The following is an 18,772-nucleotide window of genomic DNA, read 5'->3' as shown; positions in this document are numbered from 1 at the left end:
AGACAGGTATATCCCATGGGAATACGCCTCTGAGACAGGTATATCCCATGGGAATACACCTCTAAGGCAGGAATGTCCCACAGGAATTCTCTGCCTTTCGTAGGGGCCGTGTCCAGTTCTGCCCTGGGTGTGAGGTGGGCAAGAGGGGAGTTCTCACCTCTGGAATTAAGGAATCTGATGAAATTCCCTCTTTAGGGAATTTAGTGGGAGAGAAGGTGGCACTTCCCACAGGGGAAAGGTTTCTCCAGGTATCCACCTCTCTTTGGGAGTACAGGTAGATCCTACAGCGGGTTGATGATCCCTGTCCATGGAATCTGGGGATAATGAGGTGGGATGGGCCCTTCCCATCCCACCTTGACCCCCCCCCATGCTCTCTCCACGTGTCCCCAGGTGTCATCGCTCAGGAGGTGAAGGAAATCCTCCCGGAAGCTGTGAAGGACACCGGGGACCTGGTCTTTTCCAATGGGAAGACCCTGGAGAACTTCCTGGTGGTGAACAAGGTTGGTGGCAGCTGGGAGGCCGGTGAACCCAGCTCCAGGAGCTGGATATGGAATGCGGTGCCTGGGAAATGCTCCTGGCTCCACCCAGATGAGTTTCGGGCCTGGCCGCAATTCCAGAAGTCGGGAGCAGCCCTGGGTGGGCGTTGGACCTGGGCAGGGAGGGAAATCTGGCAACATCTCCCCCGGGAAGGGCTCCCTGCTGGCAGCTTCCTGCAGGGAGTCTCCCGGTCCTAATCTCCCCTTTCTGGATAAGATAAGGTGCTTATGTCAAGATACCCTGGAGCACCCGGTCTCCTGACCTTTCCCAACCTGTTTGCTGCTCTGGGAATCACCTCCCATGCCCCACAGGGGTGTGGGGACAGTCTCCCACGTCACACCTGGAGGGTTGGAGAGATCCAGATGGTCCATGCTGGGTGACTCCCGCAGCCTTTCCCACGGGACGTGGCGCGGGAGAGCAGTCGGGGCGGCCAGATCCAAGGGTTCCTCATCCCGATTCCCTGGCAGGAGCGGATCTTCATGGAGAACGTGGGGGCCGTGAAGGAGCTGTGCAAGCTGACAGACAACCTGGAGACCCGCATCGACGAGCTGGAAAGGTGGAGCCACAAGCTGGCCAAGCTCAAGAGACTGGACAGCATGAAGTCCACCGTGAGCTCCGGAGCCTTCAGGTACAACCGGAGCCAAGGAATGTCCCCTTGGATCCCAGGAAATTCCGAGTGGCAGCTGGGATCGGGAAGTGGGAGATGGGGAGGGTGTTGGGATGTTGTCTGACGACATCACTTGGGGTTTAAGGAGCTGAGGCTGGGGAGGTTTGACGTTCCCAAAAACAGCCCGGATGGAATTGTCTCCAATTCCAACTGCCTGCCATTTCCTCATGGCAAAGAGTTTCCCATGCTTCCAGAACCTCCATCCTGACCCTGCTTATGCAGGTTTTGGGGCAGAACTGGGGCTCTCTGGGCAAAGCCCCCAAAGGGTTTGTGACTGTCATGCCACACACAGGTTTATTCCCTACTGGAAAATCCCATTTTTCCCTGGGAATGGCTTGGAGAACCATCCCTGCCCAGCTCAACTCCATTGCTCCTTTTTCCTTGCAGCCAAACAGGGAGCCAGTTCAGCCGGGCGGGAAGTGTTCCCCACAAAAAGAGACCCCACAAAGTGGCCACCAAGGTGAGGGATGGATCCCAAAGGAGCAGTGCCAGGTGGGAGGAGCTGGGAGGGCTCATCCTGGAGAAAAGGAGGATCAGGGGGCCCTTACCCCTTTGCACAATTCCCTGGCAGGAGGGTGGAGCCGGGTGGGACTGGGCTCTGCTCCCAAGTGACAGGATGAGAGGAAACGACCACCAGGGGGGATTTAAGTCAGATATCCAGGGAAATTCCTTCATGGAAAGGGTTCTCCAGCTCTGGCACAGACTCCAGTGATAGAGTCCCCATCCCTGGAGGGATTTAAAATCCGTGTGGATGTGGGACTTGGGGACATGGTTTAGTGGTGCCTATGGAGTGGTTGGACTCCGGGATCCCAGAGGGCTTTTCCAGCCTTAATGATTCCATGATATTCCTTTTGTCTGTGCCCAATGTAGGTGTTAAATGGCTTCCAGACGGGGGAGTTCAGGATTTCCAGGGAGCAGGAAGAGAGCTCAGGATGGGCTTGGGGAGGTCGTGGGAGGAATCTGAGCTGATCCGGGTGTTTTTTCCTTGCAGTCTCCGTCGGTTGTCCCGGAACAGGCCTGTATCAGCCAGCGCTTCCTGCAGGGCACCATCATTGCCCTGGTCATCATCATGGCATTCAGGTGATTCCCAGCACCTGGGATGATCCTTCCCTCTGGCTGATCCGTCTGGGCCGTGCCATCCATGGGGGGTGCAGTGAGGGGCTTTTTCCACGTAATCCTGGAATGCTTTGGGTTGGAAGAGACTTCAAGGCTCAACCAGTTGCAACCCCAACAGCTTCCAGTATCCCAGGTCGCTCCAACCTGGCCTTGGACACTTCCAGGGATGGAGCAGCCGTCTTTCGTGGGCTGGAATCCCTTGGGAGCAGATCAGTGCCGTGACAGATCCCTGCTCCATGTCCCTGCTCAGCTTTCCCCTCTCTCTTTTCCAGCGTTGTGTCCATGTCCACTCTCTACGTGCTGAGCCTGCGCAGTGAGGAGGATCTCGTGGATATCGACGGGTGGGTGTTTTTGGGAACCGCTGGGAAGGGATGAGGGGGCCTGGGAGAGGCTGAAGCACAAAACCCAGCTGCCCTGGCGTTGTGGAGCACAATTCCAGAGGGGCAAATCCAACCCGACACATCCACACATCCCAGTCTGGTGTCGGTTGAGTTACCTGGAGCGAGAAGTGAGGAATATCTGGAGGAAATGAGGAATATCTGGAGCGAGAAGTGAGGAATAGAGAAGGAAAAGGGAAGGCCCCATTTGGCTGCTCACAAATCCACTCGTGGCCAGGCTTGGATGTTCCTTGGATGCCTCCGGCCTCATCCCACTGGTTCAGTGGGACCGGACCAGCTTTGGGAGCTCCTGTGACCTGATAATGAGTCTCTTTTTCTCTCCCTCTTTTCCCTGTCCCATTCTTCTCCCTCCTCTCCTGCTTCCATCTCTCATCCAACCCGTTTTCCTTCCCCTTTGCCTTTAATTTTCCCCATTTTTGTCTTTTCCTTCCCGTTATCTTCCACATCCTCTTTCATTCCCTGTCCTCCCGGGCATCTTCCCACTTTTCCTCTTCTCCCTGTGTCCCTCACTGTCCTGTAGCTCCTTTGCTGTGCCCACTGCCTGTCTCCTGGCCCTCTTCCGGCACGGCGGTCCCGGAATTCCGGTCGCTCTGTGTCCACGGTATGTGACTGTTTCATTATCCCGTTACTCCTTCTCTTAATTCCTCTTTTTTCTCCTGCCATCTGCATCCCAGGAGACCAAAAAAACGAAGCAAAACTGAAAGCAGAGAAATGGATGTGGGACTCCAATGGGATTCCAGGAGGAAGGACTGTGGACCCTGTTAGGCAGGGGAAATTGGGATTAGGAGATGGAAAAATCAATCAATTAAAGGTTAAATAAGGAAATAATGTCCTGCAAGTAAAGCAGGATAAAGCCACACATGGAAAAGGTGAATGAGGCAGTGGAAGGACACGAGGGACAAGGGTTGGATTTTGATGGGATGAAGGTGAAGCTCCACATTCCGTCCAGGAGACCAGCACTGAGCCTCCTTTCACCTGGAAAAGAAATCCCTGTAATAAAATAAGTCTTGCAGGGGACAAAGTGGGTTTTTGATTTCTCCCAGGGCAGGAAGCTCCGTTAATCCCTGGGAAACCCAGAGCGGTGCTCAGGGACAGGTCAGACGTGGACACAGGTGCCCAAAAGCGCTGCAGACCTGGGAGAAAGATTCCCCCCCTTTCCCATCTCCCTTATCCTCAGGAGATGCCTGTGGTGTCCTCAGCTCAGCTCTTGGATAGCTGCAGTGAATTCCATGGGATTAACTTGGGTGTGTTTGTGAGGAACAAGGGGAGGAACAGACAGTCTCAGAGAGATGAGGGGCACATTCCTTTGGGAATGCGAGTGCTTGGAGCCTGTTGAGTCCCAAGAACCCAAACCCAGCCAGGGTATCACCACTGAGAGTGAAATCCACCCTGTTCCAGGATGATCCAGGAGTGCTGCTGGTGTCCTCTGAAGCAGCTGGGAATTGTCCTATTGTCCTTGCCAGACATGGGACTGCCATACGATTCCCTATGGATTTCTGAGCTCTCCTGGCTGTCTTCATGGCTTGTGTACCTCTCTCCTGCCTTCCCTTTCCCAGATCATTCCACTCTGTCCTCCTCCATGTCTCCTGTTCCTCCGTGTCCCTCTTTCCATTATCTCACTGCAACCTCTTCTCTCCACACCTACGAGCGGCACCACAGTCCCAATCCAGGTTTTCACCACGTTTTCCTGCATTCCAGGTCAAGCCAGAACATTGATAAGACCCAGATGGTGCGATCCACGGCCACATCCAATGGAGCCGGCAGCAGGAGCCCCCTGGAGCACGGTGGGTGCTGGGTTGGGATTCGGGATGGTGGGTTGGGATTCGGGATGACCAGGGTGGTGCCTCCCCCCTCCCACCGTGCTGGGATGGCTCTGCTTTCATGAAATGGGTGGTGGGGCACTGGGTGCTGCTCCTGTTGGATCCCTTGAGTTATTCCTGTGTCCCTGCAGTCCCAGAGGACACAGCTGGAGTATCCCTGGGCTCTCCTGCTCCCAGTGTCCTGGCCTGTTTCAGCCCTCCGTGTTTTTCCATGTGCTGCTCCGCTGTTCCCACCGGCGTCTCCTCCGTGGTCCCCTCGGAGACCAGCCCCACTCACAGCACCAACAGGACAGGTGAGGGCCATCCCAGATTCCCAGAGGTTCTGGGACATCTCCAAGGTTTATGTGACATCCTTGTCTCTCACCTCCTGCTCCTTGTGGGAAGGTCTCCTCGGTCTCCTCCAGGACGACAATTCCAGCTCCCTTTCCCCACACCTTCCCTCTAGATCCTTCCTCATCCTTGTCCCCCTCCTTTGGAAGCTCTCTAATGGCTTTATATCCTCCTATTTATATCCTTTATATCTTCTATACATCCTTTATACAATATATATATATCCTTTATACCATACATATATCCTTTATATCCTTATATTTATCCTTTATATCCTTCTCTGCCCATATGCACAGTTCAGACATCCCTGATCCTGCTGCCAGGGGTAAGTTGGGGCTGGAAAGGATTTGGAGTTTCCCGCTTTTCCAGCACAAAGTCACGGGAAGCACTTCCAGGCTCAGCTCACCTGAGCAGCCCTACCTTGAGGTGTGACCTCATTCCCCCTTCATTCCATCCCTGGCACCATCGGGCACAGAGAGAATGGAATCACAAAATCCTGGAATGGTTTAGATGGAAGGGACCTTAAAGCTCATCCCATTCCATGGACAGGAACACCTTCACTAGACCAGGTTGCTCCAAGGCCCATCCAACCTGGATTTGAACACTTCCAGGGATGGGGCAGCCACAGCTTCCTGGGGCAGCCTGGGTAATTCAGGAGGTGACATGGGGACAGGGTGATCCCAGTGCTCCCACCTGCTCCCAGCCTCTCAGCACAACCTCTTCTCCCGTTTTTCCACAGACCAAAGCCAGACCTCCCTCCTTCCAGCGACAAACATCAAAGCCAAATCCAGGGGCATCACCGGGAAATCCTCCTCCTACTCCAAGTGGCCAAAGACTCCTGACAGGTCTCAGAGCTTCGGCAGCCCCAATGCCAGCCCCTCCTCCCCCTTCTCCCACATCCAGGGCAAATCCAAGTACATCTCCAACCTCTCGCTCTCCCGCAGCAGCTCCCGGCAGCGGCGCAGCCTCCGGCAGCCGGTGAGCGAGCGGCTCCGCACGGAGCATCCCGGCACGGATGGTACGTGGCTCCCACCTCCTGTCCCTCCCAGCCTTCCTCCCTCAGGGGTTTCCAGCTGTTCCTAAACACTTCGTTCTCCCGCCGACAGGGCCAAGCCCAGTGCTGGAATCCATCCGGATCCTGGAGATCAACCTGGCCATCCATTCCCAGTACTGCGCCGCTTCTGACGCCTGCAGGTGAGCGGGAAGGGCTGGCTGGTGGCACCTTGGTGGCAGCAGCACCGTGGGAAGAAAGAAATGGACGAATCTTGGAGTTTTTCCAAGATTCCCTTGGGTGTTTTCTGCTATCACCTCATGGCAGCTCACACCATTCCATGGGAATTGGAACTGGCGCCGCCAGTGCTGCCCTCAGGGAAAGTGTTTGGCGATGGGCTCATCCTTGGGAAGATCTCCCATGTGAATCCTCAGCCCAACAGGGATTTTGGGTCTTATCCCAGAGCCTGGTGACATCTCATCCTCCCTCTGTGTTCCCAGGACTGGAAACTTCAGCTTCCGCATCCCTGTGAACCAGCGGACGGCTGTGGACACCAACCTGACCCTGGAGATGAAGTGAGTGGACAGGGATCCAAAGGAACATCCTTTGGGTGTTCCAGTGCCCCCAGAGGGGCCGGACACTGATGTGGCCATGGTGTCTCCACGGGGAAGGGGCTGTGGATGTTCCCCCTTCCAGACTCTCATTGTGTCCTCTCTTCCCAGCTCCTCCTCCGCTGTGTCCATCTCCCTTTGTGGCCTTGTCTCCAGTGATCCCTGCCAGGATGCTGTGAGCAGGAACAGCTCCATGGATACCATGGATGCACAGGTAAGGAGAAGGGAACAGCTGACAGTCAGCCCAGCACACCACCCACGGGCAGCACAGGAGTTTCTGGAGGGCATTCATGCTCAAACATGGAATCATTTTGGTTGGAAAAGCCCTTTGAGATGATGGAGTCCAACCATCCCCCCAGCACGGCCAAGGCCACCCCAGATCATGTCCCCAGGTGCCACATCCACACGGATTTTATCCTCCAGAGGTGGAGACCCCACCACTGGAGCCTGTTCCAATGCTTGACAACCTGTTCCATTACAGGAATTTTCCCACATATCCAGCCAGAACCTCCCCTGGCACAAGTTGCGGCTGTTTCCTCTTGTCCTGTCCCTTGTTCCCTGGCAGCAGAGCACAGCCCCACCTGGCTCCACCCTCCTGTCAAGGAGTTGTAGGGAATGAGAAGATGCCCCTGATCCTCCTTTTCTCCAAGATGAGCCCATCCCCAGCTCCCTCAGCCGCTCCTCATCCCACTTGTTCTCCGGGAAACCTCCGTGGGGTCACTCCAGAGCCCAAGGCCATGTGTTCCGTCCCCAGAGCATCCCTCTGCTCATCCCTGATCTCATCCCAACTATTCCCCTTCCTTCCCCAGGACACCACGCACCGCTGGCCTCTGGTGATGATGTCTTTCCAGGAGTTTTCCTACCACTTCCGAGTCGCTCAGCCGGTGAGTTCCACCAGCTGCTCCTCCTTCCTCTTGCCTTGTGGAAGGAGAGACATGTGGGATCGTGGCAGGTTTAGCAGCCACGTGGCACCACCGCTCTTGGTGGGGGGGGGATGATTTTTCCAGCCCATAATCCAGGCAGAATTCCCTCCTTGGCATCCTGCCCCCGTCTGTAAGCTCGTTTTCCCATTCCCAGGGCCAGGCCGACTGCGGCACTTCCCCGGAGCAGCTGGGCCAGCTCTTCACCGACTATTACTTCCAGTTTTACTGGCTCTGCGAGTGATTCCCGGGAGCACCAGTGCCCTCTGCTTGGAGACAGGAGGGGGACTGGTGCCACTGGGGAGCCTCCCGAATTCCCCAGCCCCCCTCATCCCCGTGTCCTGCGGCAGCTCCGGAGCTGGAATGCTGGTGGCTGGTGATGCTGAGCACACCCAGGACCTAAAACCCACCACCAGTCCCGGGGTGGCTCCAGGGGTGACCTCACGCCTGTTCCCAGCATCCCACGTCCCTCTCCCTTCCCTCCTGGAGACCCCTGTGTCCTCCATCACTTCTCCCTCCCCTTCCAACGCTGGATTGGGAAGCATCACACCGGACTGAAGGCCACATCCCAAAGGGATGCTCCTTCCTTGGATCTCCTGGTGCTCCCGGGTGTCCCACGTCAGTTCTTCACAACACTGGAATTGCTTCAACACTGGAGCCCTTTCCGAGGGGTTTGGCCTTTGGAAAGGAGGGCTGTGCCTGGACATACTGGAAGTCGTACACTGGAGTTGCTGTTCCTTCTAGTTGGCCCAGGGCCACTTCCCACAGACCCCCTGGAGCCCCTCGGACTTGCCAATGGACACGTTCCCCTGGGAACAACCCGAGAAGGAGCAGCTTCCACATCATTCCCCCTCCTCTCTGTGCTCTTAAATCCCACCAGATCCAGGTCTGGATGGATAAAACTCCCACTAAAGCTGCTGCCGAGGCCACACCATGTGCGGGGACACTTGGCATCAACCCAGGGGTGACAGATGACCGGGATTCTCCCACACTGAGTGTTGTGGGATCTGTTTTTATCCATCTGGGAGCAGCATATGGAGCTGCCTGGTCGGCTCTCAAGCCAACACCAACCCCTGCCCAGATGTGCAGGACAGAGACTGCTGGAAAATCCTGGAGCGCCCTGCAGAGCAAGGCCAAGTCCCTGGGAATGTGCCAGGGCGGGATCTCTGCCTCGGGAGAGGGCGGTGGTCTCCCAAAAAGTGGGAATGGCAGTGGCTCCGAGCTGTCCCTGCCCTCCCAGAGCACTTGTGTTGGGGTATTTTGGGATATGTTACTGTTACAAGTCCTTAACTTGCTAAACTACTGAGTTCTTTGGGGTTTTAAGCTGTAAAAAAAAAAATGGGAATTTCATCCTGCCCCACTGAGCCACATGGGAAAGCCAAGTGGCTCCGTGTGTATCCCCCTCCCCATCACGCTCCGGCTCCTCCTGCTAAACAGGAGTTATCTGCATTCCTGGAGGCTCAGCCACTTCCAGGTTATTCCGAGATGGATTTCCCTAAGGAAAACAGTGAGGGGGAAATGCCACACGCTGATCCTGTGGATGCTTAGGAGCTGCTCCGGAAAAACAGGATGGTTTTTATCCAGGTAAAGTGATGGTTCCTGTGGATGTCTGGTTTTGTCTCTTGTCATCCACCTCCAGAGCTTATCCCAGCAAAGCAGCCCTAAAATTCCTTGTTGGAGTTGGTGGTTTCCAGGTCAGGGGTTTAGGCCTGGAAGCAGCAAACACTGAATCACACAGTTACTAAAATCCACTGAATCCTGGGAAGCAGGACATAGTGGGTGAGCAGGGAATTCCAAGCAGCCAAGCAGTCGGAAAACCCAATTTTGGGAAGCTCAGTGGGACAACAAGACACCCCAAGGCTTGGGAATACCTGAGCACAAGGAGGTCGGCTCCGTGCTCAGCAGGATTCTCTGTTTCCCCCTCAAATCCTGAAGGAAACACCTGGATGTAGCTCAGTGCTCTTCCCTCCGCCTGCCCCGAGGGGTTTTTCCCGGCTTTAAGCTGGAAAGTGAATTCCCTGGCAGGTTTATTGTCCCCTTGGCAATCAATGGCCCAGGCTGGCACGTCCTTCCTCAGGTGAGTGATGCCAGGCTGGGAGAAATGTCCCTTGGAAGAGGAAACAGGGACTGTTGGGAGGGCCAGAGCCTGCAATCACCCCCTCAGATCCCCTCCACCTCATCCAAGACTTCCCAGCACATCCCACCCTGCTCCTGAGGGAAGGAATCAATCAGTGGTGGCCCAGGAGGAGTTGGGATCTCTCAGGTGTCCCCACGATGCTCATCCATGGGATTTAGTGGGATTCCCAGCAAACCAAGCACCTGAGGGCTTGGAAACATCTCTGGTGCCTTTTTCCTTGTGGAACAACCCCAGGGAACAGTGTTTTCCCATGTATTTGTCAAATGCTGCCTCAGAAACTGTGGCTTAACCGGGATGAGGCACCTCCTGGAGTGCCAAGGCCAGCCCTGCCCACACGGAGCCGGGAGCAATCCCCGGGATGGAGAGAGGACAGGGATTCAGGGTGGAGCTTTTAGTGTCAACAGGATCTTGTGTCTGAAGTGGCACAGGTTTCCCAGGGGAGCTGTGGATGCCCCAGCCCTGGAAGTGTTCACATCCAGGTTGGAGCAACCTGGGCTAGTGGAAGGTGTCCCTGCCCATGGAACTGGTCGGGCTTTAAGGTCCCTTCCTACCCAAACCGTTCCAGGGTTCCACGTTAAAAATCATCAGCTGCTGCCCAGTGAGGCAGAAATGGGGTTTATAATTATAAAATTAAAATCAAGGAGTCATGGAATTGCTTCTAGGCCCGTGGAAACAGCTGTTTGTATGGATTTCTCCCCAAAACCCACACCTGCCCCTTCCCCGTCCCCAGTCAGTCCCAAGAGAGTTCACAATCAGGCCTTTCCCCACGTGGGACAGAGGGAATTCTGAGCTTGGAGAAATCCCTCTTTATCCAGAGACATTCCTGGCAGGAAGGAAGACAAAAGGGTGGAAACTTGGGCTGTTTGGGAATTTGTTTCAAAAGCAAATTCCCAACTCTTCTGTCCTGCTGTTGGAGCTTAAAGCCTGTAAATAGAGACTATGGCACCACTGGAAGACTTAAGGAAAAAACCACCAAGTAAAGCACTAATTTGTTGGTTTAAATGTTGCTGCCACAGCTTTAATCACTGTATTTTGCCAGCCAGTTTGTAGAGTTGCATTTGTAGCAGGTTATTCTTGATTCCTGGTTTTTATTTGTGGGAAACAAACGTGGTTTCCCTCTTTTCTTCCTGATTTATATTTATATTTTGCTGAATTTGGAGGGGCTGAGTCTCTGGATTCCCCCCTCCCCCTTTTTTTTTTTGTTTTGTTTTGTTTGGCTTATTTAGACTTTGTTTTCTGCTGGAGGTAAATGTGCCCATATGAATAAAATATATAAATACTGCTTTGTATCCAAGGATGGCTCCTGGTGCTTTCCTGCCTTCCCAGGGAATAATAGTGGGATGGAGGAAATTCCCTGTCTTTAATCGGTGGGAGTTTCTGGATGTCAGGGTCCAGTCAGGGTTGTTGGCGATAAAAAGGAGAAAGGAAGGAGCAAAAAGAAATTAGGAAGGGAAAAGAAACTAGAAAGAAGGAGAAAAATGAAGAAGGAAAAAAAATGGGAAAATGGAAAATGAAAAAGGAAGATTAAAGGGAAAAGAAAAGAAGAAGGGAAAGGGGAAAGGAAAGAAAGATGAGAAAGGGAAAAAGGAAGAGAGGAAAAGGAAAAAGGAAAAAATGAAGAAAAAAGGAAAAAGACAAAAGGAAAAAAGGAGAAAGGAAAAAGGAAAGAAAGGGGAGAAAAAAGGGAAGGGGAAGAAAAAAAAAGCAAAGGAAAAAAAAAGGAAGGAAATCTGCCTCTGGCCTGTTATTTCTCCCATGTCAGAGGGCAGGGCCAGATCCACAAGGATCCAAGAGTCCACAAAAGGCAATCTTCCTTTCCAAATAGGAAACTGGGGCTTGAATTTGTGTTTTGGAACTGGAATTGTTTGAAAGCTGGGCTAAAATTCCAATCTGCCCTTAAAAATCCATAAATCTGCTTATAGACCACGCAGTTAATTCAGGAATTAATAAATTAATTCTCCAGCTCTTTGCTCTCACTGCTGAGCCATAAAACTCCTGGTTCGGGATGAGAGCATGCACAGCATTCCCAAAAAAGGGTGAGGGGATGCCATGGCAAGCAAGACTGAGGGATTAAAAACAGCTTTAGGCTTTATTTTCCATAGACTGGCTGTACCAGGACACAAGGTGGCACTGGAACTCTTCTGGCCACACACAGCATGGAAATCTGGGATAACCCCGGACATATCCCAAAGCACCTGGACCTTGTGCCAATATGGAGAAAAGGAGGATCAAGGGGGGACCTTCTGGCTTTCCACAAATCCCTGGCAGGAGGCTGCAGCCAGGTGGGATCAGCCTCTTCTCCCGAGGAACAAGTGACAGGATGAGAGGACACAGCCTCAAGTTGCACCAGGTGAGCTTTAAGTTGGATATCAGGGAGAAATTCCTACATGGAAGGGGCTGTCAAGCATTGGAACGGGCTCCAGCGGTGGAGCGAGCAGCCCCGGAGGGATTTAAAATCCCTGTGGATTGTGGCACTTGGGGCCATGGGCAGTGGTGGCAGTGCTGGGGGAATGGTTGGACTCTCTGATCCTAAAGGGCTGTTCCAACCCAAACGATCCCATTATTCCATCCAAGCGGTTTGGAAAATCCAGGTAAACAGAAACACCTAAAAGACAAATCAGGAGTCCCGAGGCAGGTGTGTCACAGAGCCAGTTTTATTCAGGTGTCACACACCACACCTGACACAGGAGGTCCTGTTGGTTTTTTTTGCTGAAGTACAAAAGAAATATAAAAAGAGCTTCCCAGAATCCCACGTCCGGGGGGTTCACACGTAGATCCCGACCCAGAGCAGCAGGAACAGGACTCCGAAGCCCATGAAGAGCGAGGCCACCAACGAGATCAGCAGCTCCTTGTAGATGTCCCGGGTGTATTTGGTGGATGTCACCTCGTAGCTGCAGGACCGAGGTTAAGGTGATAATATTAAACAAGGGGAGGGGAGCCCGGGATTGGTGGGATAATCCGGGATCAGAGAAGGGTGAGGGGACACCCCCGCCCGCCCCCCCGCGCCCGGCCCCGGGGGGATACACGAAGAACCAGGCGGTGAAGAACATGCCGATGGCCAGCAGCACCACGGTGAGGTGCGGGAACACGGCCGGGTTCACCGGGCTGGTGTATCTGCTCATCGCCTCCAGCTCCTGCGGGGGACACAGCGGCGGTTCAGTGGGATCGGCCCCGGCCCCGGCCCCCCGTGGCACCCCCCCTGCGCCCTCACCATGTCGCCGGGTTCCCGCTGCGACACGTCGGCTCCGCCACTGCCGCCTCCGCCGCACGTCCGCCCCCCCCGCCGCCGGAAGTGGGAGTGAGGGCGGGAACGAGGCGCGGCGCGCGCGGGCGCCGCTTCCCCATTGGCTCGCGGCGGCTCCCGGCGGGCGCCGCTTCCTCATTGGCTCGCGGAGGTTCCCGGCGGGCGCCGCTTCCTCATTGGCTCGCGGAGGTTCCCGGCGGGCGCCGCGGCGGAGCGCGGGAACGGCGGCGGCGCGAGCGGACGGGTAATGGCGGCTCTCGGTGGGGCCTGAGGGGGGAACGGGGCCGTAATGGGGGTCGTGCGGGGAATGGGGGGGTCCGAGGGGTTAACGGCGGCCGGGGGCGATGAGGAGAGCCTGGAGAGAGGGGTGCTAGGGGAGGCTGAGGAGGGGGGTAATGGCGGCTGGGGGTGGAACGGGGTACCGGCGGGGGCTCTGAGGGGATAATGGCGGCTGAGGAGGCTGGGGGCGGGATAGGGGCAGCTGGAGAGGCTGAGGAGGGTCTGGGAGGGGGGTAGTGGAGGACTGGGGGGGATGAGAAGGGAAGAGGGTTATTGGGAGGCCTGGGGAGCCGGGAAATAGTGAAGTGGCAATGGGAGGAGGTGGGGTTATAATGGTGGACACAGAGAAATTTAGGGGAGCGGGATTGGGCTGCGAGAGGCTGAGGGAGGAAGGGGAGTGATGATGGGCTGAGATGGGGGGCTGACCGTGAGGTGTGGGGGATGATGGGGGGCTGAGGGTGGAACTGGGATAACGGGTGAGGCTGGAGTTGGGATAACGGGTGAGGCTGGAATTGGGATAACGGGTGAGGCTGGAATTGGGGTAACGGGTGAGGCTGGAATTGGGGTAACGGGTGAGGCTGGAATTGGGATAATGGCTGAGGCTGGAGTTGGGGTAACAGCACCACAGGGTGATGGTTTGCAGGGGAAGCAGCCACCCCCTCTTGGCCCCCCTTTCCTTGGGTGGCCCGATATTCCCCATGCAGAGCCCACTCCCAACATCCCTTTTCCCATTCCTCAGGATGGGAATCCACGGCCTGGCCAAGCTCATCGCCGACGTGGCCCCCGGGGCCATCCGGGAGAACGACATCAAGTCGTACTTCGGGCGGAAGGTGGCCATCGACGCCTCCATGAGCATCTACCAGTTCCTGATCGCCGTGCGCCAGGGCGCCGACGTGCTCCACAACGACGAGGGCGACACCACCAGCCACCTCATGGGCATGTTCTACCGCACCATCCGCATGGTGGAGAACGGCATCAAGCCCGTGTACGTGTTCGACGGGAAGCCCCCGCAGCTGAAATCCGGGGAGCTGGCGAAGCGCACGGAGCGCCGGGCCGAGGCGGAGAAGCACCTGCAGGAAGCGCAGGAGGCCGGCGAGGAGGAGAACGTCGAGAAGTACAGCAAGAGGCTGGTCAAGGTGACCCCGCAGCACACCCAGGAGTGCAAGAAGCTGCTGGAGCTGATGGGGATCCCCTACGTGGAGGCTCCCGGAGAGGCGGAAGCCAGCTGCGCCGCGCTGGTGAAGGCCGGGAAGGTGTACGCGGCCGCCACGGAGGACATGGATTGCCTGACCTTCGGCAGCCCCGTGCTCATGCGGCACCTCACGGCCAGCGAGACCAAGAAGCTGCCCATCCAGGAGTTCCACCTGAACCGCATCCTGCAGGACATGCAGCTCACCTGGGAGCAGTTCGTGGACCTGTGCATCCTGCTGGGCTGCGACTACTGCGCCAGCATCCGCGGCATCGGGCCCAAGCGCGCCGTGGAGCTCATCCGGGAGCACAAGTCCATCGAGAGGATCGTGCGGCAGCTCGACACCAAGAAGTACCCGCTGCCCGAGAACTGGCCGCACAGGGAGGCCCAGAAGCTCTTCCTGGAGCCCGAGGTGGTGGATCCCGACGCCGTGGAGCTGAAGTGGAGCGAGCCGGACGAGGAGCGGCTCGTGCAGTTCATGTGCGGGGAGAAGCAGTTCAGCGAGGAGCGGATCCGCAACGGCGTGAGGAGGCTGAGCAAGAGCCGCCAGGGCAGCACCCAGGGCCGCCTGGACGACTTCTTCAAGGTCACCGGCTCCATCACCTCGGCCAAGCGCAAGGAGCCCGAGCCCAAGGGATCGGCCAGGAAGAAAGCCAAGCCCGGCTCGAAGCCCGGCGCCGCCACCACAAAGGCTAAAAAGGAGAAATGACGGGGTTGGGCACCCACAAACCGCCGGGATTGCGGGTTTTTGGGGGCTCGGTGAGGAATTTTGGGCTAATGACAAACAGTTAGTGCCGGGAAGGAACGGATGAGGCTGGGAGAGGGGAGAACTGGAGCAGCTTCTGGGCGTAAACACTCCCAAAGTTAAGAATTCCAGCTACAGAGCAAACCAGGGGAAAATTAGGTTAACCCAATCCTGTCCATCCCAAAAGAGGTAAGATGGGAGTGGAAGGCAAGCTGGAATTGGGAAGGAGGCTTCAAATAATGAGGTAAAATTTTCTCTTTAATAAGAGTTTATTTAGGTTTTTCTTTCCCTTCTCATATTCACTTATTTAAAATCCAGTTGTGATCCCAATTCCAGCAAAGTCCTGGCCTGCTCTTAGTACATAATCCGAGGAAAGCTGCTGGCTACAGCTCTCCCAGCCTGAGTCTTGCTTAAAAATGCATAGAAATAAAAATATCCAGGAGCCTAGGAAAGCAGCCTCTTTACCCCCTGAATTCCAGAGGCATCGTTCTGTGTTGTGCACACTGACAGATCCTGGGCTGGGAATTAGAAATTAAAACCTCTTTTGAGTTCTTATTTAATTCTGTATTTTTTGTAGTTTTGTTGCTTGTTGGAGCCACGTGCAGGGTTTTGTTTCTAGAATAAAATGTAAGAACGAAGACACTGTTTCTCTTTTTCCAGAGAAATGGCTTAAACCATGGTTGTAAATGAAAAAAATCCCACTTTTAGATGGAATTCCACAACAGCAAACCAAACACAGGCAGGAGCACAGAAAGTTCCAGTTTTAAGCTTTTAGTTACTTTGTAGACATCAAAATTCCATGGGTTTGCTCTCTGCCAATTTGGGAAATAAGCTGGGCTTGTTTTGCAGGGAAATTAAGACTTGTTTCATATTTCTTATCCATAAATATTTCTAAAAGTGGGATTTTGTTTCCTTGCTGTGGATTCTCTTAAATGTTTCGATCCATAATTGGTCCTAACAGGAATTTTTTAATTAAATATTCCTCTTTTATCTCCAAGGATCTTCACGGTGAGTATGTGGGAAGGTACAGGAATGGTTTGGTGGTGGAGGGGTGAAAGATGATTTAAAAGTAATAATATTTGCAAATAACATCCCTAAATTTTTTATTTTCCGTATGTCACATTTTCTAGGAATTACCTTCCAGCTTTCCATGTGTCAGCACCTTGTTGGGATAAAACCTCAGAGAAGAACTCCTTAAAAGCTGCTTTTCCACCATCCCCTCCCTGCCTTGTGCTCCATGGTATTCCACTCCATTTATTCCTCCATTTCCCTTTCCAAACAAAGATTCCCACTGTTTCTGACGCTGATACTAATTAATTCCAGTGTTATTAATTATTAACTAAGTATTCATTAATTCCAGTGGCACTGTTTATACCAGGAGCAGGTGGTGTGGGAAGCCAGGGATCCGAGAGGGCACGGCTGCTGGGAAGAAAGGAACCCCATCCCAGTGACCCCAGAGCAGTGGGAGCACTCAGCTTTCGGGGAAGATCCCAGTTTATTTAGCACAGAGAAACCTCTGAAGTGCCCGAGCTGCTGCCACAAACTTCATCCCGACCCTCGACAGACATCCCCAGAGAGCTCCCTGGAGACGGGGCTGCTCCGCTTTCCTTTCCCGCTGCAGGATCTGGTCCAGCACCGCGCGGAGGGTTTTCTCGTACGGCACCGCCGCGCTGCCCTGGGAGCCGTGGATGGGGCACTGCCGGCCCCGGGACGCGTCCTGCTGGGCCACCTGCTGCTGGGAATGCTTTGCTGGAATGGCCCTGGCTCCCAGTTCTGTTCCCAGGCTTTTCCAGGCCGGACGGGTTCTGTTCGTTCCTGTGGCCCCGAGGGAGCAGGGAGGCCTGTCCAGGGGGGCTCCTCCGTACGGCGTCACACAGAGGCTCTGGGAGGGATGGAGACTTTTGCCAGGAGTGCTGGATGTGTGGGCGTATTCCTTATCCAGCTCCAGAGAGGGCCCTGGAGACGGGAACACGTTCCCTTCCCGCTGGAGGATTTTATCCAGCACCGCACGGACGGTCTTCTCATAGGGCACGGCCGCAGCTCCCCGGGAGCCGTGGGCTGGGCACTGGTGTCGAGAGGACACTTCCTGCTGTGCCACCTGCTCCCGGGAACGCCTCACTGCAGTGGGCTGGGCTCCCAGTTTGACTTCCAGGTTTTTCCTGGCCATGTGCATCGTCAGGCCCGGGCAGGTTGTGCCGATTCCCGCAGCTCCGGGGCGGGGGGGGCTGTCTGTGGGGGCTCCTCTGCCTGGACTCTGGCAGGAATCACTGAGGCTCCGGGAGGGAATGGAGCCTCTCGTGGGAGCTGAGGATCTCCGGCGGCGGCGGGTTCTGGGATGGGCTCTCGTGGATGCTTTCCGACGGATGGAGGCTCTGGATGGGCGCCGGCTCCTGGTGGGAGGGGGGCTCCCAGAGGAGCTGGACGAGCCGCAGCAGGACAGGTGGCCTCGCTCCACCAGCTTCTCCAGGTCCTCCCACAGCGTCTGGCACACCCAGGAATCCTGCGGGAAGGGCTCCCCGGTCCTCTCGGGCATCACCACGTCCTGCAGCTCCTGGGATGCCGTGGTGCAGGGGGAGCAGTCGGGGCTGCATCCGCACGGGATGTACAGGGAGCTCCCGGGAGCTTCTGGACGCTGGGCAGGGGTCACCTGAGCTGGGGGGGAACTGGGACCCGCTGGTGCCTCTTGGCTGTTCCGGGAGTCCCTGGCCCGGCTCCCGGCGCACTTCCAGGTCTCGGGTGTCCCCAGCGGCCGTTGCCGAAGGCGGATGGCCAGGGGCACGGCCACGGTGGCCACCAGCAGGAGCAGCACGGAGAGCAGGACGCTGCCATCGCTCATGGCTCCCCACGTCCCATCGGGACCGCGCTGGGAGCCGGGGGATGACTCCCAGTGTTACCTGGTGTCAGCGTGGTGATGTCACAGCCCTGTGGGTGGGGACACCTGTGTGATGTCACAGCCCCGTTTGTGATGTCACAGCACAGGGCACCCCAGAGAAAGGGGCTCCCGGTGGGCAATGGAGGCCCCTCTGGAGCAGAGCGGGCGTGAGATTCTTGGCCAAGTGGGACCCAGGGAGGAGGAGGAGGAGGAGGATGGTGTCACCTCCTGGCTGGCAGAGCAGCAGGTGTGGATTGTCCTATGGGATACTGCAGAGTCCTTGAGGAGGGAGCAACAACCAAACCAACCGTGTGTGATCCACAGCATTCCCATCCTGGATCCAAACCCAGCGCTGTGCCAGCTCCTGGTGAGAAAAGGAACCCCATTAGGGGCGATAGTGGAAATGTTTTCCCTGGAGGGTGTTGGTGATGGAGAACTGCACTGGGATGGGGTGTGTGAGGGGAAAAGGGACACCCTTATGGGGCACAGGCAGGAATGTCTCCATGGGAGCACCTGCCCTGCTACACCTGCCCCGGCGCTGCCACCTCATCTGTGTGGCAATGGAAGCAGCTGGAGGGTGTCACTGTCCCCATGGCTTGAGGAAGGGAGGGTCCTGTCTGACTGGTTTGATGTCCTGGATAAGGTCCCCCATCCCAGAGATGGTGGAAGGTTGGTGGATGTTGTTTTTCAGGGTGTCAGGAAGAGTTTGGATCCCATCCCTCCCAGCTCCTTCTGGAGACGGTGTCCGTGGAATCCTGGAATGGTTGGGGCTGGAAGGCACCTTGGCAGGGTCCGTGTGGGAGATGAGCAGGTCCAGGCTGAAGGAGTGTCTGGGCAGGGTGCAGTGGGAGTAGGGAATGGGGCTCCACATGCCTGGAGAGCAGTTGGGACCGAACTGGGAGGTGCTGGTGACTCC

General features: G+C 55.8%; 3 protein-coding genes across 8 annotated transcripts in view; 2 read left to right on the top strand and 1 right to left on the bottom strand.

Moving 5' to 3' along the window:
* MYRF (myelin regulatory factor) overlaps window positions 1-10,821 on the top strand; it is a 38,838-nt gene extending 28,017 nt beyond the window's left edge. For 2 of the 5 annotated variants that reach the window (XM_027669194.1, XM_027669195.1), the window contains exons 14-27: window positions 391-500; window positions 1,005-1,165; window positions 1,592-1,664; window positions 2,196-2,284; window positions 2,593-2,661; window positions 3,239-3,319; window positions 4,417-4,502; window positions 4,670-4,831; window positions 5,608-5,886; window positions 5,975-6,062; window positions 6,360-6,434; window positions 6,582-6,684; window positions 7,280-7,354; window positions 7,548-10,821. In XM_027669194.1, coding sequence (XP_027524995.1) covers window positions 391-500; window positions 1,005-1,165; window positions 1,592-1,664; window positions 2,196-2,284; window positions 2,593-2,661; window positions 3,239-3,319; window positions 4,417-4,502; window positions 4,670-4,831; window positions 5,608-5,886; window positions 5,975-6,062; window positions 6,360-6,434; window positions 6,582-6,684; window positions 7,280-7,354; window positions 7,548-7,634 — 1,538 coding nt within the window. In that variant the 3' untranslated portion in view covers window positions 7,635-10,821. The remainder of the gene's footprint in view (window positions 1-390; window positions 501-1,004; window positions 1,166-1,591; window positions 1,665-2,195; window positions 2,285-2,592; window positions 2,662-3,238; window positions 3,320-4,416; window positions 4,503-4,669; window positions 4,832-5,607; window positions 5,887-5,974; window positions 6,063-6,359; window positions 6,435-6,581; window positions 6,685-7,279; window positions 7,355-7,547) is intronic. The other 3 variants (XM_027669198.1, XM_027669197.1, XM_027669196.1) reach the window with 3 other exon arrangements.
* A 1,342-nt stretch (window positions 10,822-12,163) lies between these two features.
* Window positions 12,164-12,840, bottom strand: TMEM258 (transmembrane protein 258). The gene is made up of 3 exons (XM_027669238.1): window positions 12,739-12,840; window positions 12,552-12,661; window positions 12,164-12,418 (listed from the first exon to the last, which is right to left on the bottom strand). The coding sequence occupies exons 1-3, from the start codon at window positions 12,739-12,741 to the stop codon at window positions 12,292-12,294; spliced, it is 240 nt and encodes a 79-aa protein (XP_027525039.1). The 5' UTR covers window positions 12,742-12,840; the 3' UTR covers window positions 12,164-12,291.
* A 125-nt stretch (window positions 12,841-12,965) lies between these two features.
* Window positions 12,966-15,624, top strand: FEN1 (flap structure-specific endonuclease 1). 2 transcript variants are annotated; one of them, XM_027669222.1, is made up of 2 exons: window positions 12,966-13,015; window positions 13,790-15,624. In XM_027669222.1, exon 2 carries the CDS (start codon window positions 13,791-13,793, stop codon window positions 14,946-14,948), a length of 1,158 nt encoding a protein of 385 aa, XP_027525023.1. In that variant the 5' UTR covers window positions 12,966-13,015; window position 13,790; the 3' UTR covers window positions 14,949-15,624. The 2 variants fall into 2 exon arrangements, with proteins under 2 accessions (XP_027525023.1, XP_027525024.1); XM_027669223.1 differs by having other exon boundaries at window positions 12,997-13,031.
* Window positions 15,625-18,772: the final 3,148 nt, after the last annotated feature.

The sequence above is a fragment of the Corapipo altera genome, unplaced genomic scaffold (assembly GCF_003945725.1).
Source record: "Corapipo altera isolate COAL_440 unplaced genomic scaffold, ASM394572v1 218, whole genome shotgun sequence".
NCBI classification, from domain to species: Eukaryota; Metazoa; Chordata; class Aves; order Passeriformes; family Pipridae; genus Corapipo; species Corapipo altera.
This window is presented reverse-complemented; position numbering and strand designations above follow the sequence as displayed.

Coding starts and splice junctions, on each gene's coding strand:
- TMEM258 (XM_027669238.1), bottom strand. Junction 12,419..12,551: donor TTCACCGCCTGGTTCTTCGT/GTATCCCCCCGG, acceptor TCGGTCCTGCAG/CTACGAGGTGACATCCACCA.
- FEN1 (XM_027669222.1), top strand. CDS start 13,791: ATGGGAATCCACGGCCTGGCCAAGCTCATCGCCGACGTGGCCCCCGGG.